The sequence below is a fragment of the Chelonia mydas genome, chromosome 8 (genome assembly GCF_015237465.2).
Source record: "Chelonia mydas isolate rCheMyd1 chromosome 8, rCheMyd1.pri.v2, whole genome shotgun sequence".
Lineage (NCBI taxonomy): Eukaryota > Metazoa > Chordata > Testudines > Cheloniidae > Chelonia > Chelonia mydas.
The window spans coordinates 22,871,701-22,894,730 of NC_057854.1; the positions used below are offsets into that span (position 1 = coordinate 22,871,701).

General features: G+C 43.2%; 2 protein-coding genes and 1 long non-coding RNA gene across 4 annotated transcripts in view; 2 read left to right on the forward strand and 1 right to left on the reverse strand.

Moving 5' to 3' along the window:
• ADRA1B (adrenoceptor alpha 1B) overlaps positions 1-6,909 on the forward strand; it is a 22,185-nt gene extending 15,276 nt beyond the window's left edge. The window contains exon 2 of the mRNA XM_007057243.4: positions 6,344-6,909. Within this exon, the coding sequence (XP_007057305.2) occupies positions 6,344-6,909 (566 nt within the window). The remainder of the gene's footprint in view (positions 1-6,343) is intronic.
• LOC122461453 lies at positions 3,159-14,017 on the reverse strand. 2 transcript variants are annotated; one of them, XR_006283352.1, is made up of 5 exons: positions 13,948-14,017; positions 12,315-12,632; positions 9,458-9,603; positions 6,670-7,176; positions 3,159-4,132 (listed from the first exon to the last, which is right to left on the reverse strand). It is a non-coding gene; the product is annotated as an uncharacterized LOC122461453 (long non-coding RNA). The 2 variants fall into 2 exon arrangements; XR_006283353.1 differs by having other exon boundaries at positions 3,160-4,132; positions 12,504-12,632; positions 13,948-14,008.
• A 185-nt stretch (positions 14,018-14,202) lies between these two features.
• LOC102939343 (60S ribosomal protein L12) lies at positions 14,203-14,754 on the forward strand (the record flags this gene model as incomplete). The annotated part of the gene is made up of 1 exon (XM_037907080.2): positions 14,203-14,754. A coding segment is annotated over one exon (459 nt), but the record flags the coding sequence as incomplete, so codon positions are not given.
• Between the last annotated feature and the right edge of the window lie 8,276 nt (positions 14,755-23,030).

Genomic DNA, 23,030 nt, shown 5'->3' on the forward strand with positions numbered 1-23,030 from the left:
TATCACTTAAACTGCGGAAATGGGAGCACGACAGCATCTTTCATTGGACACAGAAACTTTTAACATTAGATGTCCCAGTGTATTGTGATAATAAAACAATGTCTTTAAACCCACGTTAAAAAAAAAACCGGGCAGATTAAATTATTTTTCTGGCAACTGGCAAATCCATTTAAAAAACCAGCCAGGCCAGGCAACTACCAGTCAGGTGGTAACCCTAAAGGCTGCCCTAGCTATTGGCAGATGCCTAGGCAGCAGCTGCAGAAGATAAGGCTTGTTGGGCTGGCTGGGCTCCGAGGAGCAGGAAGCCTCAGCCGGGCTCCCGGGGAAGTGCTCCCCACCCCCCAGAATGGGTAACATCGTAGCTCGGGGCTGCTTGAGCTCTGCGGGGCTTTGGCCACAAGTGCAGTGGCCTGTCCAGGTCCATGTTGGCAGCCAGCCTACACCTGTCTCCCACTGCCCTCAGGCAGTCTCTGGGCCCAGGTATCATCACTTCCCTACCACTGTGTCCAGGCTCTGGAGACACTGCTGAGGTGTGGGCTATGAGCCTGACTACAAGGCACACAGACGGGAAGGTGTGAGTCTGCGGGGGGCTGGGCAAATGGTGCGAGCTAGGATGGGCTGGGGGATGCAGGCAGGTGGTGCAGTGTGTGGGGGCTGGGCAAGGGACTGGCAGTGTGGGTCCAGGCCAGGGGTGAGACTCCCACTCTGTCCAGTGAGAAGAACCCTGCTGCCTCTGTGTGAGGGGGATTGTTGTCCCCAGCCCGGATTACTTTGTACAGGGTAGAGTTCTGCAGTACCCGTTACCCAGGGCCCTATGGGCTGGGAGCACCAGTGCTGGAGCCTGGGGGGGTCAGGGCAATGGCTTCCCACTTTTAAAAGTGGGAAGGCCATAACCCCCTACTTTTTAACAAAATAAACATAAGCGCAGAATTCATGTCCCCCGCAGGTTTTTTTACCCCCCGCAGAATAGATTCTGCTGGGGAGGTGCTGCAATTACACTTTTTGCCCACCAGAGCCCACTGTGGCACCAGAAGAGAGGCCAGGTGGCTCATCGCTGGAGCAGCCAGCCATGGAGAGGGAGGGGACACTTTGGCCTTGGCATCCACACTTCAACAAAGTTGGCTGGGAGCTGCTCTGGCCAGTGCCTGACTGTCAGACTGCTCTCCTCCCATGGGATCTGTCACTGGGGCCCAGCAGCTTCTGCCTCCCGAGGCCATTGTCTGCCCTGTCAGCCTCCAAGTTGACTACCTGAAGTTTGTAGGTGGAGATGACAGCTGTGGGAGAGGCACTCGGTGCCTGCCACCAATTTTCTACAGAGGCAGGAAGGGGCAGCTGACTAAAGATTTGCCTAGGGCAACGGATTGTCCTGAGAAGCTTCTTTGTGTAGTGAATTCAGTCTTTCTAACACCAATCCTCACTTAAATAATGGATATATTTACAGAGGGCCAGATTGCCAATGGGCCTCTATTCCTGCAACTTGCTGGGTTGCAAAAAAACCCACCATTTAAATATTCTCAGTGGTTCTGTGTTGGGAACATATGAGGTAGACAAGCCCTAGATCATTGTGTGTGTCCCCATAGGAGCTGGACACAGTCCCCAGGCTCCCCACAGAGGACTAAATGGAAAGTGATGCTAATTTGATCTTGGGCAACAGTAAGAGAAGAAACTGTGTTCAGTCTTTACAAGTTCAGCAGTAAATTAACCAAATGCCTCAGTCCCATTAGTGAGTGTCTGAAGGTTAGATTGTGTTTACTGTTACAGTCATGCTTTGGGGCTGCTGTGGAGCTCCCTACTCCATTGAGACTTTAAGGAAGGTTTATCCTTCCCACAGCTGCCAGGAGTGCAGCAGAAATGTAGAGTACACTGAACTTAAGGATGGTGCAGCCTGCTCTGCCTGGCAGGGTTCCTCCTCCATCTTTGCCCTCCTTGGGATTAGATTCACCTCTGGGGACACACAAAAATAGCAGTCAGTGCTCCTTTGAGCTCGGGGACCAAGGCTGTTATTTGCCCTTGTGTGGGACACATAGGAACGTATTGGCACTCTCATCACCCTGTGTGCCTGCACAAAGGTCAGGGACCACATGAAACTAAATAAAGCATTAAAATGTGGCAGGTTTAACCTGGCTTAGCTGATAGCAAGCTCAGTTTCTGGGCCAAAGGATGTGGTTTCAGATCCCAAACCAGGTCTTGGGCTCATAATCCAAACTGACTAGCACTAGAGGGGGATTATATGGTAGAGGCATCATCATTCAGAAGATTGCTGAGTTTTCGCCAATATTCCCTCTCTGTCTGATAGCATGTGGGTTTTTGCTGAGCTCACAATAACTGCTGTACTTGTCCATGACCTCTGCACTGCCAACAGTAAGCATGACTCAGCAAAGTGCTCAACTTTCATTAATTTCAGGTGTCCTCAACTCTGCTTTGTGGGATTAGGACCTATCTGAGTCATTATTGCAAAGTCTTATCAGCTACCCAGTATGGTACAATGATAAGACAATCATTTTGGGACTCATGAGAGGTTGGGTTCTATTCCTGGCTCAGCAAGTGAGTTTGCCTCTCTGTGACTTAATTTCCCCATTGGTAAAATGTGGATGATAATGCTTTGTAAAAGCACTTTGAGTTGACCTACAGATGCAAAGTGCTGTGTAAAAGCATAATAGTTATATTTCTATTCACAAATTTGTTAATTCTCCTTCAGTATGATAACATCTCTGTTTGCCAGTTCACCTTCAAAATAATTATCCTAACATCTAATATGTTCCTAAAACTATGCAGTAATCCTGCGTTATATACTAAATTAAATTCTCTAGCCTCCAGAGCTGTTTTTATATATTTGTAAGGCCTGCGTTGTTCAGCTAAGAAGTCACTGTTTTTATATAACTGCCTAAAAAAGAGCTTTTACCATACATTTCTATAATTTAATAGCTTGAAGGATATCCACTTTCAAATTAGTATCCCTTTGTTCAGAAAAGCATAATCTTGGACACTGTAGTGTAGGTAATGAATTAGGCTTCATTACCTACACTAGGTAATGTGTGCTAGGCTTTGTGTGCTATCTCCACAGGTCTAAGTCTTATCACAACTGGTTTTGTTCATTTTTGCAGCAGCTGCAGGAAATAAAATAAATAAATTTGGAAACAATCAATTAATCACCAATGTTTTAAATACCTATCTTTAATCTTGTTTCCATACGCCTTTAAAAAAGCAATAGAGAAATATGCAAAACTCTCCTTCAAATGTTGCTAGATATAGATCATTTTTAAGTCCAAACCACTTTCCAACTGATATGTCTTCAGATCTTTGCTGCTAAGCACTCAGTTATGGATGGACTGCAGTACTGTAGTTGCTCTGTAGGTTTTTTTTAAATTATCTGCCAAGGCTCAGTGACATTTCAAGAGTAAGAACTGAGCACATGCGACCTCGCTCAGCCTGGGATGTTAGGAAGTAATTCTCTTCACCCTTGTGAAGTTGCCCTTTTGCATACAAAAACTCAAACTGACTGACTGGAGATTTTCATCAGTATATATCTGAAAACTTGATTATCCTGAAAGTGTGTGAGAGAGACATGCCTGTTACCTTCTTTTCTTAACTTATACTGTACACATTTCCATTAGCTCTTTCAAGTATTACCCACTTTTTCATGACTTGACTTTTGTTTTAACCTTTTCCACGGCTTTGTTTTAGACTTTGATCTTTGTATGTCAGTATGTTGTGTTGTATTGTATTCTGTTTATATGCAAGACAGCACATACAGTCGCATCCCATTTATCTTTCCCCATATGTATAGCCACTCATTTCTTCTGTGGAACTCCTCTTGCTTTACTTACCCATAGGCAAAGTCTTTCCAGCAACCTTTCCTTCTTCTTCAACTATTACTTATTATTTAAAGAAAAAGACACTGTCAAATGGATTATGTTCAAATTTTGTCCTGCCCCAAAACATTAAAATCTAGTGGAGAAATTTCTTCTAGATTCTAAATGTTTCCAATATTAAATATATATATTCCATTCTCTTGTGGGGAAAGAGCCAAAGTTTATGTAGGACTTGCATAACAACAACATGTGCTCTTCAGTTCCTTCATTAATCCTACTGGTCCTTAATATCTTGAGTTCATCTAGACTTTATGCTGGTTCTGGAAAACAAAACAGAGACCCTTTAAAGGATAAGCCCCAGACTAGTTTCCCCATATAATCAGGTTTTGTATTTGTGCAGTACAATCACAAGACTTTTTTTCTTCAAATCCAAAGGAAAATATTTGTAATTATTGTTTAGAAAATGAATCCTGAAAGAGTTTGCGACTGAGTGTATGGGAGGACTTGGCATATCTTGCCCATACTGACTCAAGTCATAAGCCTGGATCAAGTTTCACTAAGACAGTATAAGGGTTTCACACCCTTTTCATGGTTTATTCCCTCAAACCACATGAATGTTTGTTGAATCTTTCATTAAAAAGTACTTAATGCTAAGCAGACGCAGTCAAGGTGTTTGCATTATTTTGGTTTGTCCGTTGGAAATCTATTGGATACTTTTCACTGTTTCTCCAGTGTTAGACTCTGTGCTGCATTCATCACTTCCTGCAGTCCCAAATCAGGGCTGAGCCTTGGGAGCTCCATCAGATGGGAGGGAGAGGCCTGCAGACTATTAGGGGCAGCACAATGGTTAGAGACTGGTTTGTGCACTGAAATGCAGTCCACTGCAGAAGGCATGAACAAAGCACTATGCGCCTTTTAAATTCCACTTAAACCCTCAGAGCTAGATTGGCACTTCACTTCTAAGCAATAGAAAGAACCAGCACCTAGCTGCATCACCCAATAAGCAGTCCAGGGAAGGAATGGTGACTCTGGGAGCCACCGTTCCCTCTTGCTTTGGGCAGAGGCAGGAAGTAATCTCCAGTTTGTCAGTATTAATAGCACATTACTTCTCCCTCTGCACCAGCTCAACCCTGCTGGTTGGTGCATGGAGGAAGGCAGGCTGAGGCATAAGCTGTATTGAATGTGCTTATCTCGCCCTAGCTTCCATGGGAGTTAAGCTTGCTCAGCCCCTTGTAGTTACTATCAAGCCTACCATGCTGACTGGAAAAGCAGCAGCTATGCTTATCTGCATGACACAGCTGTTCCCCTACTAAATAGCACATAGCTGTGTCCATTAAACAGGGTTTTGCATAGCTTTGAGGCCTAGACCACAGCCTTTGCATTGCTGGGATAGATGGGGAAATATGCCTTCAATCACATCCCTCCCATCACAGTAAGGCAGTCTGATAGCTATTGCTGACTCGGGTGATTTTATCATCTGAAACTGCTCCAGTGTAAAAGGATTCTGTTCTCAGAGCCTTGACATGTGGTTCAGCTGCATCTCTCCATTTTCAAAAGGCCTAGAATCTAGTTCCAATTCCTGAAATTAAGCACCCATATTGAATCCACCTACTCAGCTTGCTCCAGCTAGAAATATACAGTAAATGTGTGCAAGGGGCCCATAATGTTAACTCAGAGCCTTCAGGCATTCTTTCAGAACGTTCCATTTTGCTAAATTTCATTTTAATGAATTAATAAATACATTAAATGCTTTGCTAATATTAGTTTTCTATGTAACAACCACAATAGTTGATTCAGGGAAATTATGTGATAGTGAATGGGAAGGGAAGTGCTCATGAGCTAATCCCTCTGCTTGTGCTATAAAAATGCCGAGAAGCCCTGGTCTATGTAGACCTGTGTGACCTTTAACTGATTTCAGGCTTAAATAGATTTTGTATCTTTTGAATATTATTTCCCATCGGTGACTTAGATAACCTAGATGGGACAGGTGAGAACAAGTGCCCAAACCTAGGGCTGCCATAGCAAGTTTGTGGAAATGGCAAGTTATGTCTGAGCACAGATACGCACCAGGATGAGAGGCACAAAAGGACCTTGTCAATATAAACAGATCTGTCCCTACTGAAAGTGACCTACAAATGGCTCTCTGCAATAGGAACTCTCTCTGTGTTTTTTACGGTGCCAAGAACAATGGGGCGCCCTGATCCCCTACTGCAATATAAATAAATATACAGAGGTTGCGGGGGGGAGGCGCACGTAAATTGAGCTTATGCACCTTTTTGTAGCTGCATGATGAAAAAAGAAAATCAGGCTTCTTTATCCAAAAGAGCTTTTGGGGGGGTGGGTTTTGTACCTTAGAAATATCAAGAATGTCAAGTCGACTTTAACTGAAGTGGCAAGGGTGATAGAACTTTTTAACAAAGGAATCCTCACAGGAACGTCCATCAACATCATGAGTTCACCTTAGTCTCTTTATTAAAGGCAGTCAGGACCAGTTATCTCAGATGCTTTCTCTGCTTATTTTTCCCTGATAGGGTCTCTGTTTTCTGCTTTGAAGCCACCTGAAACCATCTTCAAGATAATTTTTTGGCTTGGCTACTTCAACAGCTGCTTGAACCCAATCATCTATCCCTGCTCGAGCAAAGAGTTCAAGAGAGCTTTTATACGGATCCTGAAGTGCCAGTGCCACCAGCAGAGGCGGCTGGGGTGGTGGGCCTACAACTACAGGAATTGGAACCAAGGCTCCTTCGAACACTCACGCAAGGACTCGTTGGAAGACAGCAGGAGCTTCCTAAGTGGCAGTCAGAAGACATTATCCTCAGCCACCCCTAGCCCCAGCTACCTGAGCAAAGTCACTCACCCTCACATGGAAATGTACACGTTCCAGGAGTGGAAGAGCTCCAGCTCCTTCCTGAGCCCCGTACAGGAAGGCAGCAGGCAAAAGGACTCATGCCACCTCTTCACCTTCAAGCTCTCAGAGCACAACGGATATATCACTGCTGGCAGCCAAGCCTCAAGCAATGGGGGCTGCAGGACCATCTGTGACACACTGAACAGCACAGCTGACTGCAGAATGGCTGTTGAAATGAGCGAATTCTAAACGCTGTTCCTTGGATGCAGGAGGGCCTGGTCTCTGGGCTCATCTGCACACATTAAGTTGGTTGGTATTTAACCCAGGTGAAGACACGAACCTGCACCCGATCTAGACATGCTTGACGTGACGCTGGGAGGGAGTTCAGCCAGGATGGCAGTAGCAGGCAGCCTAATATCAGAATATTGGCATAGTCTCACCATTGCAGGGAGATCAGTGTTCCAAGTTGATTGCCAGAGATGCTGCAGAAATTTGTGCACAGCGCAGGGAAGGGCCCTATAAAAACAGTGATGTGAACTCAGCCAAATATTCAGCTCCGATGGAAAGGCTGCAGAGCAGCCAAATACACACACACAAAATTATATATATGAGAGAGAGAGTATCTTCAAGAGGAAGTGTGGTTTTATTTGTACCTCTTCAGGGTACCACCAGCTGCTTCTGGTTTTGCCTATAAAAATCTTACCTGTTGGTGTACTTCACTGAACACTAGCACTTTAGAAACTGCAAACAATGTCAAAGATTAAAGTTAACTTCACATTTATACATCACTTTTGTTTATTAATATCCAACTGGCATTCCAGCAGAGCCTCCTTGCTCACTCTCCCATTTGTGCATGTGCGCACACACTGGGGCGATATCTCCCATCATACCCACTGATATCCTTTGGCGCAGCGCTATGGGTTGGCGATGAGTTAAAAATGGAAGTGAACCAACTTGGCCAAACTCCCCTATCTTTTACCATGTTATTTTTTTGAAAGCTTAAAAACATCAGCAATGGTCAGGGCTCAGTATTCGTGCTCCAGCACATTAGTAATTGTCCTGTAAGCTTACAGGCAACCAAAGAGTCTGGTTTTCAAAGCAAAACCCATAAATCACTCCAGATCCTTCATAAACAGCATTGCAGACATAGCAAAAAGAGCACTGACCGCTGGAAGCCCATAGCCCAGCCTGAGAGCAAATATGCTGGATTTCAGTAAAACCCACTTGGTGCTTTTGGCAGTGCTTGGAGATGACATTGCATTTCTAGTGACTTTTTCTTTGTCACTGCAATCAGAAGTGGAAAAGTCAAAAGGATGCAGTTATATGAGAGTCCCACTTTTCTTTGCATCCTTCAGCTCAGTAACATGCTATCCTAAACCAGGGGATCTCTGAGGACATCTTCTCATATGTTTTAACTCATGTTTGGAAGTTGTTTTCATCTCTTTCAATTAAGTGTGAATCATGAAACTACGACTGAATTTTTACATAAAGTGGTACAAACCATGGCAACTGGTCTTTACTCCTTCCTCTGACCCAAGGCTTCCCTTATTAGGAAGTTTAGCAATGTTTTTGTGAATACTGAAACAGAGGCTGAACCATGAACAGATGTGCAGAAAACACTTAACAGATGTTTTTTACAATGTTGACTCCCATGAGAGCATTTCCCTTGGTTTCATTGCATATGTATATTCCCTCATTAGGCTGATGAAGATGGATGTGATCTGTGGTTGGGCCAAATATCCTCCAGCTCAGTGAGCAAAGATAGGGAAGTTTTGTGTCTAGGTCACCACATCTTCATATACTACAATGATGAGAGCCATACAAGTACATATACAGACTTAATGTATGGCACCTTGGGTCTGATCCTGATTCCATTGAAGTCATTGGCAAATCTCCTGTTGTGTTTCAATGGCCCAATCCTGCTCCTACTGAGTTGCAATTTTTTCTTAAAGGGACACTGCTTATTAAAATAGAAAGGATTTTTAAAATGTTTCCACTCTTTGTTGCTCATTTATCTTTTGTATTCTACTCAGCTCAGAAAAGGAAGCTAGACTGGACGATTTTGCTTTCCGCTTGTGCTGCACTAGCATATTCCTGTTCTCTTTGAGTTTCCCTCAATGTAGATGACTGTGTGGGGTTCTTTTGCGTAAGTTTTCATTTTAATATTTGGAGGGGGACCCACTGGGGGAAAATGTTATAAAAACATTTCTAGTCACATTAGGTTGTGTAAATTGTTGATTACAGATCAGAATTTTGGGCCTAACTGTGAGATAGTATCCTTCTAAGTTTAGCTTAACAGGTGATTCACGCAGTGTAAACCCAAACCAAAACACCAACCAACTTTGGAGAACTTTTCAGAGCTGATGGTAGAAGGTGCAGCACAGCCAGCATTTCACTCCTCTAAAGCCTTTAACAAAGCAGCTTTGAAAGACTGGCATTTCTTTTTATTACTTTTGGTTCTTAACAAAAGCTGCATGATCCCTGATAATCATTTAAGCTCCTTAAATAATTGTATTTCATTTTAACAAGATTTCTGTAGTCACGTGTGGCAAGCCTTGAAATTTGATATTGCGCCACTCCTTGCTGGGGTGACCTATAAGCACTTGTCATTTTTATACATTGGATACTCCTTACAACTTTCCAAAGAAAAGATTCCTCACTGCTGATTTAGCTTTTCAAATTTACAAAAGGGAATCTTGGTCATTTGAGTGCAGAAAAACCATCTCTCTCCAAGTGACAGAGAAGGAAACCCAGACTGATCAAAGAAACCATAACTAAGCTTCACATTAGTCCATACCATTTGTACAGTACCTCCCCAAAACCTCCATTTCATAATCACAGCCAACACATCAGAGGCAGCTTGCCGGGTGAGATGGTTGGGGGATACCACCTTCCAAGAGGAACAGAAATCCAGGAGACGTTCTGTTTTAGGGTCCCTGCCACCTGGGCAGATAAGAGAAAAGTTAACTTACACAGCATGGTAGTAAAAATGTCAAACAGTTACAGCCAGCCAAAAGTAAATGTATACTGTACTTTCTATGGCTATGTCTACACTACAGTTTATGTCAGCATAACTTATGCCGCTCAGGGGTGTGAATAAACCACCCCCATGAGTGACATAAGTTACATTGACATACGTGCTCATGTGCACAGCACTATGTCGGTGGCAGAGCTTCTCCTGCTGACATAGCTTCTGCCGTTCACAGAGGTGGTTTTATTAACCTCTTCACCAGATGCACTGCAGCGGCGCAGCTGCATCAGTACAGCTGTGCACTGCAGCGCTGTGCATGTAGACATGCCCTAAGTAAAGCATTTCCTCTACAGTCCGTTGTAGGCATTCAGCAAGCCAGGCCTTGCCTGGAGCATCTCATTCAGAAGTGGTTCAAATGCTTCACCTCTTATTGCCACAACATTAGATGCGTTACAGAGTGATTGATCCCACAGCTTTAGCAGAGCTGTGTGAAAGCAAACAATGCCAATGGAAGCAATGAGGTGAGGTGACACTTGACATGTAAATAAGACATGATTTCAACAAATTGTTACGTCTCATTAGCTTGATTCATTCTTGTTATCCTATAATTCCTATATTTGGCACCCTGTTCCTCCACACAATGTGGGGTTCCTCGCATCTCTTTGCAATTCATATCTAATTCCTTTTTTTACAGCCACACTGCCATTCTGGATTCCCTATGACCTCCCTTTAGATATTTCATGATCCTCTTCTTCATAACTTAGCTTCCTGCTTCCCACTTGTAGGCTCCCTGCCTTTCATCTCTTGAGAACCACAAGTCCAGCTTTTTGGAGGGTCTCATTTTGGGCCACATGTTTTGGTTCTGCATGGAGCTCCGCTGACACTCTGGCACCTTTGGGAAGCAACCTGCACATACAGGTTTCTGTACAGTGGTGCCAAGCCACAGTTTAAACAGACTGCCAGGGAGAAGCACCTCACCTCTAATCATAGCATCAACACATATCTCAGACCCCATTACCAAACACAATGTAAAGACCAGCATGAAGGACTCAGACTGCAAAATGGACTTGAGAACATCCATTCATGCCACCTATGAAGGAAAGTAGGGAGACTTGCAGGAGGAACATCTATCAGGACTACATTCCTGTCACTGTTCCCTTGGGTTGGGTTTGAACAAGTGGCCAGAAGCTCCATATTCACCTCCAAGGCCATCTGGCTTTCTCAGAGGAAATTTATTTTAATCTCTTTTACAAGTAGAATTTTTCCAAGTTTGCATCCAGTCAAGTCCTGCCCAAAAGAGGTCCTGCACATCTCTCTATCTTCCCTCCATAAGTCCTCCCTCTGTTGCTGCTTCTTTCTTTTGGTGAAAAATTAGTCAAGGTAGAGCATCATCACCAAGCCTTGTGGGACCAGTCCCTTTTAGCCCCTTTGTTAAGGAAAGAACATAGATTACATATAGAATATCTGCAGTCTATGGGAAAATAGCAGTTGGCGTGTTCTGGTGTCCTGCAGGATGCAATTATAGCCCATCACGTAGTTCTGCCTGTAGCACCGATAACCTCTCTGATAAACTAACTAGGGGTATGTCTACACTACAGTTAGACACCCACAGTTGGCCCATGCCAGCCAACTCGGGCTCATGGGGCTGTTTAATTGTGGTGTAGCCATTTGGGTTTGGGCTTCAGCCCAAGCTCTGGGACATAAGAACGGCCATACTGGGTCAGACCAAAGGTCCATCTAGCCCAGTATCCTGTCTTCCAACAGTGGCCAATGACAGGTGCCCCAGAGGGAATGAACAGAACAATGATCCATTCCCTGTCACCCATTCCCAGCTTCTGGCAATCGGAGGCTAGGGACACCATCCCTGCCCATCCTGGCTAATAGCCATTGATGGACCTATCCTCCATGAATTTATCTAGTTCTTTTTTGAACCCTGTTATAATCTTGTCCTTCACAACATCCTTTGGCAAAGAATTCCACAGGTTGACTGTGTGTTGTATGAAGAAATACTTCCTTTTGTTTGTTTTAAACCAGCTGCTTATTATTTTCATTTGGTGACCCCTAGTTCTTGTGTTATGAGAAGAAGTAAATAACACTTCCTTACTTGCTTTCTCCCTGGCAGGGTCCTGAATGTCCACACCACAATTAAACAATCCCTTAGCCTGAGCTCTAGTCAGCTGGCATAGACCAGCCATGGGTTTTTAATTGCAGTGTAGGCATAGACAAGCCTCGGTGTCCAAATGGGTTTGCTTACATTTCGGTGGTTTTGCCACTGAGCACAGAAGACACTTGTAAAACACTTCTCCAAGTTAAGCTACTGCATGGAGCCTAATTGCTAACTAGAAGCCTGCAGAAACCCATCCAGTCAAGAGCACAGCTGTAATGGCTCATAGTATATTGTTATAGGTTAGCTGCACCTACATTAAACTCATTAGGTGTCAACATTTTCATCCATCACAAGAGTACTTCTTATTTCAGCAAGAGGTGATGGTAAAATCAATCCAAGTGAATGAGATTATACCATTAGAACTCTGAGTTGTAGTGCATCGTTTACTCTCAGGAATTTAAATTGTCAGTTATCTTTAAATGGGGTGGGAAAGGGAGAAAGCAGGGAGTGCACATTAATACTGTAAAAGTGAAGTTCTAGTCTGAAAAGTGATATGTGAAACTAGCACTTCCTTACTTTACAGCAATGCTCTCTGGGTGCATTCAGAGTCATTGGAGTAGATCTTCATCTGGGGTGAATGAGCATCAAATTACACTGCATACAAATTAATGTTCTGAGGTAGCGGCTCCTGAAGCTCAGAACCAACTATCTCTGAGAGAGCGAGCTAGATTCTATGCTGGCTTGTACATCAACAGAATTGCTCACTTAGTTCCAAACTGCTCAGGAGATGATGGGGCTGGGTAGATGTAATGAGGCAGAGATGACCTGGTGGTGACAACACACAAGACAGAGAGAACCCAACTCGACTTTCAAATCCAGGCTGAGTTTGCAGGGCTAGCAGTTAGGAAGAAAGGTTGTTTTAGCCTTTGAATGAAGCAGATTTGATGAGAATACACTTATGCCTCAACTACCCTGAAGGCCCATCATGCCATTTTTAGAATCACTCTAATACAGAGAAAAAAAAAATCTTTGCAGAAGGCTGAGGGGTGGAGCAACAAGAAAAAATGTTCATGAGAACCTTTAACCTCTGGAAGGGTTTGAACAGGGGGCTCCTCTCCTTGTGAATTGGCTGCCAGACTTTAAGGTTGTTGCTGCTGGAATTTTAAGTGTGTTTGCTCTGTCTCTGACCTCCTGTGAGCAAAGAGATTAAATCTCGTTTCCTTCCCTGCTCTCCTCCTCTCTGGCTGTCCCTTCCCCAAGACCCATAACAGGAAGATTTTGAGCCTAATTCTGCCCTCAGCTATGCATTTACAGTTCTCATTGACATCAGTGGGGTTGCACAGGCATAAAATGAGGGCAAAATTTAGTCCTTTGATTCTCTTTTATGGTACAACTTGTACTTTAGTTAACATGGTGGATGGTTTGCAATCAAAGGGGATTTTTTGCCAGGAGGAGGAGCTGTGTCTACAATGAAGGTGTCCAGTGCCAGTTTTGGAAAAAGAAAGCCATGGTGATGTGTGTGAGACTTACTGAAGGTAACCCAGGTTAAGCTTGTTCAGAGCAGAAATCACTGTTGGCCAAGATTTCAGTCCAGAGTTAAAATAAATGCTGTGGCAGTGTAGCAGTGAGTACCAAACAAGGCAACATCCTGCCATTCAATGGATTTACTGCTGATTTACACCAGTGTAAGTGGGATAAGAATGGCCCTGAGTCAGGAGGGAAAAGGCCCAGATTCTCAAAGGCATTTAAGCATCTAACTCCTACTGAAATCAGTGAGAGATAGGTACTGTGGCAGAGCTCCAACCTTGTCCCCATGGGTCCCGCCCTTCCAGGTAGTTTATGCTAGCCTCAGAGGCTCACTGTGACCCTCCATGTAGCCCTTCTCTCAGTTTACTGAGCCCTTTTCATCATAAGCCAGCAAGGAGTTTGGTGAGAGAACTCCCACAGTCTCTGTTGTTCCTACAGGCTTATTCCAAAGCAGGTTAACCTCCTGTCCTGACAGGGGCCTGTCTTCCCCTCCCAGGAGGTGTTTCTGTAGTGGCGGGTTGGGGGGAACCCAGGCCCACCCTCTACTCTGGGTTCCAGCCCAGGGCCCTTATGGCAGTAGCTGTTGGCAGCCAACCTTTCACTGCCAGAGTTGCTACATTTCCCTGGGCCACTTCCCCACAGCTCCCCCACTTCTCTCTCTTAACGCCTTCTTCACCCTTACCTTAGGGCTTCCTTTCCAGTAGCTTGAGGGTGTCTTCATTACCCAGCCCTTCAGCCACACTTCCTCTCCTCTGGCTCTCCTTGGTCTGATTGGAGTGAGCCCTTTTATAGTATCAGAGGGGCCTTAATTAGAGTCAGGTGCTCACATTAGCTTAACAGCCTCACCTGACTCTTTGCATGTTAATTGGAGTCAGGTGTTCTCATTAGCCTAATGGCTTCAACTGACTCTTTGCAGGCTAACTGGAGTCCACCCTAGCCTGGAGCAGCCCCTGCTCTGGTCAGTCAGGGAACAGAAAACTGCTTATCTAGTGGACAGTATATCTGTTTGTCTCCCAAAAAGGTTGGTGATGACATCGCCAAGGCAACAGGTGACTGGAAGGGGCTGAGGATCACAGTGAAACTCACTATCCAGAACAGGCAAGCTCAGATGGAGGTTGTCCCTTCTGCCTCTGCCCTGATCATCAAAACCCTCAAAGAGCCTCCCTGTGACAGGAAGAAGCAGAAGAACATTAAACACAGTGGCAGTGTCAGCTTTGATGAGATAGTAAACATCGCACGCCAGATGAGGCACAGGTCTTTGGCCCGGGAGCTCTCTGGAACTATTAAGGAGATTCTAGGAACTGCTCAGTCTGTTGGCTGCAATATTGATGGCAGACATCCTCATGATGTCATCGATGACATCAACAGTGGCACAATAGAGTGCCCAGCTAGCTGAGACAGAAGCCAGGAAGAACTCCCAACATGAAAGCTGATTAAGATTTTTTGTGACAATTACGAACCCTCAGTAAAACCTGCAGTTGTCTGAGAATGGTCTGGTAGTTTAAATACAGGATCCAGGTTGTCATTTGAAGGTGCAAAATGCTGGAATCTAAACACATGGTTGCTTCCAGACAATCTTTATTCTGCCACATCAAGATTACACGATTTTCTTCTGGTCACACACTGAACTAATATCTATTAGCTACACTAACAGGTTGTCCTTGAGAGACCCCCTGTATTTTGGAATGGAGAAAACATGCTACATAAATGTTACAAAGGTTAAAAGTGGAGATTGCCTCTAATTCTAATGGAGACTATACCTTACAAGGTGGAACTTAAAGTGCCACTGTACTTGAACTGGCTTTGCTTAACTCCTATCCCTTGTAAAACTTGCCATCATAAATATATGTATTCCTTGTGAGGAAAAAAAAATTATTCTGCTGTACCCAACTGACCTGGGTCTATCACAGTACCTACATAGTTTTGAGGATCTGGGTCTATGCTACTGAAAGTAAGTGTTTCTGCAGTTGAGGTAATGGAATATATGGGACATTTCCAGTATATTTTCTCCCTCTAAAGCCCATGCAGATTACTAAGGCTATGTCTACACTACACAGCTTTTGTGTTGCTACAACCATGCTGCTAAAAGTTGCACAGTGTAGCCACTGTTTGTCAGCTCTCCTGACGACAACCCCGTTTGCATTGTCAGCAGGAGAGCGCTCCTGCTAACAAAGTACTGTTCACACTGGCGCTTGTTGTGGCAAAACTTTTGTCTTTCAGGGGTAGGGGGCTAACACCTCTGAAAGACAAAAGTTTAGTCGTTCAATTGCCAGTGTAGCCTGAGACTTATGTGTGTTCATCAACAGAGTAGACCCCACAATGTCTGCTCACAAATGCCTCCTGTAGGCAATTCTCAAAGGAGTCAAGCTTCCTGGGAATCTTACTTACACCACTCTGCCGTGGAATGTGTGGATGTTAGCACATGTCTTGGGTCTCTTTTCTGTACATGCAGCCAAGGTTCATGGATTTATTAACTCTGAAACTCACATTTTCTCCTGTTTGATGTGGTGGCTTAAGACCAGTACTCTACAAGCTTCTTTAGTTATCCACACATATTTTTTTTCCTTTGTCAATTAATTTATCTTATGCTTTCCCCACAACAGTTGAATACATTGTTAGAGAACTCAGTAAGTATGTCAAGAAAGGGAGAAAACTTCCAAAGACTCACATAAGAAAGCAAAACCACACGGCTGGTTTTGAACCTAGAGTCTAGCTCATTGCAGCCAACTTTTCAGCCAGCATGTCATACATATGTAAGACGGGAATGGATTTGGTGCTATGCACATATTTTCTGAACCACTGAAGTTTTTCTCTAGCTATTATTTACTTGCTTAAGTTTCCATATACAGTACATACAAATCTAAAAATACTCATGAGTCTCTGGGGATCTGCCATTTCTGACCCCATCTCTGAAACAGGGAAATAATTTCTCTGTGTAAGTGCAGCAATCAGGAAAAATAATAATCTTGACTTTTATTGTCAATAAGGATGGAAATCTATGGCCTTGTCTTTTCCTTTGGCCTCTATAGAAACTCTTGCATCAACCAGCTGGAGCCATGTATGGCCTTTGAAAGGCACCCATCATCTTGGTATCTATGGGCAGATATGTAATTGTAATATTTTATGAGAACGAGAGAAAGAGTTCTACACAAGAAAAAGTCATAGTCAAGCTAGTCCAAGCAAGGTCTTGGCATTAGGAATTTACTGAGCTCTAATCCTGGCTCTGACCTCTGAGTCAGCTCCTCATCTGAAAAATGGAGACAAGAATATTTATCTCCCAAAGCTGTTGTGAGGAACGATGAGTTAATGTTTGTGGAGTGCTTTGAAGATTCAGGCCCCGATCTTGCAAACATTTACACCATGTTTAATTTTAAACACTACTCAAGTGCATAAAATTAATCATGTGTTTGCAGAATTGATGACTATAAAGACTGAGTATGAATTATATAGATCAGTTAACCTCCTCATTTTTCTGTCTGTTGAATTCACCCTTGTGGCAACAGTATGATATTAACGGCAAAGAGTCCTGTGGCACCTTGTAGACTAACAGACGTATTGGAGCATAAGCTTTCGTGGGTGAATACCCACTTTGTCGGATGCATGTAGTGGAAATTTCCAGAGGCAGGTGTAAATATGCAAGCAAGAATCAGGCTAGGAATAACGAGGTTAGTTCGATCAGGGAGGATGAGGCCCTCTTCTAACAGTTGAGGTGTGAACACCAAGGGAGGAGAAACTGCTTTTGTAGTTGGCTAGCCATTCAGTCTTTGTTTAATCCTGAGCTGATGGTGTCAAATTTGCAAATGAACTGAAGCTCAGCAGTTTCTCTTTGAAGTCTGGTCCTGAAGTTTTTTTGCTGCAGGATGGCTACCTTTAAATCTGCTATTGTGTGTCCAGGGAGGTTGAAGTGTTCTTCTACAGGTTTTTGAGCAGATTTAAAGGTAGCCATCCTGCAGCAAAAAAACTTCAGGACCAGACTTCAAAGAGAAACTGCTGAGCTTCAGTTCATTTGCAAATTTGACACCATCAGCTCAGGATTAAACAAAGACTGAATGGCTAGCCAACTACAAAAGCAGTTTCTCCTCCCTTGGTGTTCACACCTCAACTGCTAGAAGAGGGCCTCATCCTCCCTGATTGAACTAACCTCGTTATCCCTAGCCTGATTCTTGCTTGCATATTTATACCTGCCTCTGGAAATTTCCACTACATGCATCCGACAAAGTGGGTATTTACCCACGAAAGCTTATGCTCCAATAAGTCTGTTAGTCTATCAGGTGCCACAGGACTCTTTACTGCTTTTACAGATCCAGAGTAACACCACTACCCCTCTGATAACTTGAGTATGATATTAATTGCCTCAAACTTTTATTTGTATGAATCAAGTTTTTTACTACCCTGGCCAGATACTTTGATGAATGTGCTTGTGAAAAAAGTATCATTCATTAGCTTGGGTGTATTTTTAGATATTGTTTACCTGCAATGCTGAGGTTAGTAATAACCATAGGATCTCTTTGTAGCCTAAAGCAAGGACATTATGTCAACTTATGCTGCTGTGGTGTTTGCAGATTTGCCTGCATTTTTTATGTTCTCCTTTGTTGTAGAGGAGTAGATCTAGATTTTATTTATGTTCACTTGTAATTTATTGACTTTTGCTTGAAAAGCTCCCAGTCTCAGGAACTGTCCATTCCACTTGGGTGTGCAGCTTGATTAAAACTTTTAGCTGAAAGAAAATGTGATTGAAGTTTTAATTTTTACCACTCATCCATTAATGAATGTTTTCTTTTGACCATAATAAAATAGCAGCCTCATGTTAACTTTACATTGGTAGTTTATTCCTGGAGCTGGGGAATTCCATAACAATCATTTGCACATCTGAGCTACCTAGCTTTCCCAGCCAGTACCAGTATAGGCACAGGTCTGAAATCCACACAAAAGAGAAACATGATCTCTGTCATCCTAGTTGTGCTAATCTATCTCTGCAAATTGAAAATGCTTTTGGGTGTACACAGATGGAATTTATAACAGCCCATGGGACTTACAGCTGCAGAATTGAACTGAGGCAAAAACTGTGGCAGTTGTTTTTTAATGGGCTAGATAATTTTATGACCACTAACAATCATTGTTACAGGTAAACTCAAATAATAGGAGTAGTCAAATCTCATGGTTAATCTAATTTGGCAAAAGCCTCTAGCTGCATATTCCATTCATGTAATTTTATAAGCAGTAAACTCATCCCAGCCCAGCCCCAGTACAACTGATAAAGAGTATTTCCTGTGTTTGTTTTTCCCACAGCTTGCTGCCCTGATTTCTAAGCACAAGTAAGGGGTAGGTGTGAGTTTAGCCTCTGAGAGGAACACATCCTTCTTTGAAGCTGGTGAGCCTCAATGGATGCAACTGCATCTAATTAGCTTCTAGCTAGGATGGCTTCCCTGAACAGCCTCTGAACAGCTGGGGATTAACCCCTATGTAGCTCAGCAAGGCTTCCTGCCAGGGACACCACTGGAGCAAAGAATGGCAGGGCATTGGGGTCCTCTTCATGGAAGGCTCACCCCCAAGACATGTATTTCACATGACAACCCCCTCTTCCCCTCCCCCCCCCAACACCCCTTTTATGAAGGTTCTCAGTATTTTTTGCATATACTGAGAACTCAGAGGGAAAGTTATGAGACAAACAGAATGTAGAGAAACATTGGCAGGCTCTGGAGGGGTTTGGGCAGGAGGCTTCTCTCCTTCTGAATTGCCTGCCAGACTTTAAGGTTGTTGCTGCTGGAATTTTAAGTGTGTTTGCCCTGCCTCTGAGCTCTCACCCCACTCCATACAACACTACACAATTGCCTAGATCGGGGTGTTCAAATATTTTCATAGCATGGGGTACATCTGAATAGAGAGATTTTCTGATGGTTGCCTCATTCCTTGTTGTACACGCTGCCTTTCCTCCCCTGCATGATGGCGTAACATCTCTGCAGAAACTGATTGCACAGAATAATCACCATAAATAACCAATGTATTTTAGCTGCCTTTAATCCAATAAGTGCTTTTTCCTTTTAGAAGATCATCAAGCACATTCTGTACTTTTGCTCCCCCTCCCATCTGTTTCATTTCTTCCAGCAGTAGAACCATGTGACCAGCCAGCTCTCTGCAGGCCACCTGCAGGGGTTCCATAGACCAGAGCTTGGGAACTGCTGGACTAAATACATTAGGGTTCTGGGTTGGCTGGTTTGTATGTTTGTTTGCAGGAGGGCAGATTAGAATCTTCTGAAGGAGCAAGTATTGCCCACAGCTGGGGCAAGCCATTTCTCTAGAACGACCAGTGGTTTGATTCATGGAAAATCCTAAGTGACCCACAAACACTATGGTCCAGATTCTGCTCTGGTGTAAATCAGCATAGCTCTATTGAATTCAATGGAGTTAAGCTGATTTACAGCACCTAAGGAGCTGATCCCATATTTATGATTGTGTGTAAGAAACACAATGAAGGCAAAGAAAACTATGAATCGACATAGCTCGGAGCCTTAGTTTACACCCTCTCAACCTGATCCAAAGTCTGGTGAAGAGAATGGGAGGCTTTCTGTTGACTTCAATGGGTACTGGATCACGCATTTTCTAAGAGCAGCAAAGTAGCATGGACAGATCAGAAGAAGCCTTTTATGAAAATTCTTGTGTCAAAATATGTCAATCTAGACAAAACAGAACATGTCCTCAGCTTGTTCATTTCCAGGCTCGTCCTCTAAAATCCCAATAAAAAGTTGTGAAGAAACAAAAGAAGTGAATGTTAGAAATTAATAAGGTAAAAAACTTCATTCCTTCATTCAGTGAAAATTGGAAAGTGGATATAGTGAAATTTTTATTATATAGATTTAAAAGGCTTTAACTTACTCTTTCATTATTTCCTTTCAAACATTCATTGGGAAGCCCAATAATCTGATTCCACTGAGACAAGTGTGCAAATGTTTTACTCTAGCAAAGAATCTAAACTTTATCTGACCTCTTGAAAATAGTAATTATTTCTTGTTCTTTGTTTGATGCGTCAAAACTTTGATTTCCACGCTTTGAGGATCCAATGGGGTGGTGGTAGGGGAATCACAGCGCTAAGTTTAGCAGAAGACCTGGTGGCATGGGTGGTCATGCTACAGAGCTTGGTCCTTTTCTTTGAGCTAGTTAAGGGCCTGATCCTGCACTACTGAAATCAGTGGGAGTTTTGTCATTGACTCTAATGGGAGCATATTAGGACCTATATGAGGTGATTGCAGCTACTGGTATTTAAGATGCAATGGTGCCACCTACTGGGTCCACATTTCACCCATATTCCAAATAATAGCACAAAAATATTTTAATTCTGCTGAGTTTGGGGGATTTCACACATCATAGTTTGAGCCTCTGTACTCATTCTGTATTAGACAGTCAGGGTGAGATTTTCAAACTACAAAGAATGTTTTAAAATTATTTTATGCTTTTTTTGTTTCTTTATTATTTTTTATCTTGGAACATCAGGCATATCAACTCTGATGATCTCTGGTGTTGCTGTAGAGGTCTCAGAGATGAATACTGTGAGTTCCCTTAATCTAAGAAGTAATATAGAATTCCTTTTCCCCCAAATGTCAGATAGGTATTGGTATAAAACATCTGTTAAAAAAAAAACAATTAAAAAGCAAAGTGTTTTAAGTAATCTGACTAAGATTCCCCTTCCCTCTCGCTGCTCAACATTCACTCTTCTGTATTTTTTTGATGTCCTAACTTCACCAGCTCTCAAGTCGCAACAGAGTCGTCTAAGATAGACAACAACTGATTTTTTAATGTTAAAAGGTAGTAGGAAAAAATACTTTTACAAAAACTTTTTAAACACCATAGAGGACACACATCCATTTCTTTCTATTTGTGGGTTACCTTTAAAGCAGGGAAATAAAAGAAAAAAACAAAACAAAAAATACATACTTTCAAGTAAAATTTTCCTATGCTTCTTTCAACATCAGATGGAAAAACGGAGTCAGCACAGCATGAGCATCAGTATTTTTTGGTACTCTGTATAATGCTCAAATTGGCTGCTTATGCCACACTAGCCCATACTCTGCAGGCTACCAGTTTGGAAAAGAAAAAAAAACTTTTGGAGGAAAAAAAAAGAGAGGGAAACATTGGAAAAAATTGGAGCATACAATCACTTTGGGGAGAAATAGCATCATCCTTCCACTTCCCCAATTTGAGCACTGGCTCAAGAAGTTTGTTCCCATTTTAAGCTGTTTCATGTTAGAGTGTCACTGACAGTGGAGTGTTGTGAGCATTTACTCATGGGAGCAGTTCCACTTATGTCAGTGAGTAAGTGATCACCAACATGAGTTAAGGGCTCCATAATCTGGCCTTTATTATCCAAATACATTCACTTGCATAGGATCACATATTCTTGATTTCTTCAATAGGTGTCCAGTTAAACAAACATCATTGCTCAGAAGAATCCCTCAGGATTGAGGAGATTAAACAAACTTCAACAAGTTTCCATTTTTGGATATAAAAAAGTTTCAGCTTTTCATACATTTCTACTTAGTAGAACAAAGGATTCTAAAAGGCTTATTGAAGCAGAAATGTGGTACATCTTAAGTGGGCAAGATTTAGAGGTGAAAGCTGACAAGTGATGCTCTATAGTCTCAGGAATACAGATGTCCTGTTATGGCTCCTATGTTTGAAAAAAATAATACATAGCATGTCTATACGTTTTCTAAGTACTCTCCAAACATTAAATGATTGATACTCATAACACCCCTGTCAGGTCGGTAAGTATTGATATAGTACAGGGAAAATGAGCCAGACAGAAGTTAAGGCCAACACTATGAGACTTGGGTGCCTAAAGACAGGCATCTACATCCATAATTAGGTAGCTAATGAGAGTTTAGAGTGGTCTCTGGCTGTGGGATGGTCAGCCAGCTAGTGAATAGGTCCCGTCTGATGCGGGGTGGATTGGCCATTTGGGTACTGAGACCCCATTTGGCTCTTGAGGGGTATATTTCTCCCCTGAATGTTGATGAGCTCCCTTAGCCTGGGGGGAGGGACCAAGGGGATGGGTCTCCCTGGCTAGGATGAGGGGCTAAGGAGGAATGGGTTTCCCCGTATCGTCATAGAGGGTTGGAATACAAATGGGGAAAGGGTTCTTCCAGGCTGTCTGCCATCAACAACAATTCAAGCTGCAAATGGCACCAACAAGGAGAGAGCGAAGAACTGCCAGACTCACATGCAGTGCTGAGACAGTTTGGCCCCAGCATCTGTCCCTTTCCTCCTTGTGCACTGCTGGAGTGGCCAGAGAGCATGTAGGAGTGACTGCCTGGTGCATCTAGTTTGAACTCTTAGTGGCACTGGTAGGGGTCCCAGAAGGGGCATTCCTCTTGGAGAAGCAGTGTGGCCATAACAGTGAACCTGTGGTGTGGTAGCTCCCTGAGTTATTAGCAACTGGCTCATTGGTAGTCTCAGGAAGAGCTGAAAATGTTAAGTGGCAGGGTTGGCCTTAGAATTCCTAGGAAATGAGTTTTTGCCATCACTCACTCCTGTCTGCCATTATCACAGCACTCTGCATCAAGATGGCCTCAGAATTAACAGAAGGACTAGCAAGATAGTCCTGGGATTCCCCCCAAACTTTACTGACTCCTTTTACATTAAAAGTGTGTGACCCAGGGACCTCTTTGCGCCAACTGGTAGAGGGCACAGAGATACATGGGAGCCCCTTGGTCTCATATCTACATACTAGTCCACCAAAGAATGTCATGTCAGGTCTCTGATGAAAGCCTG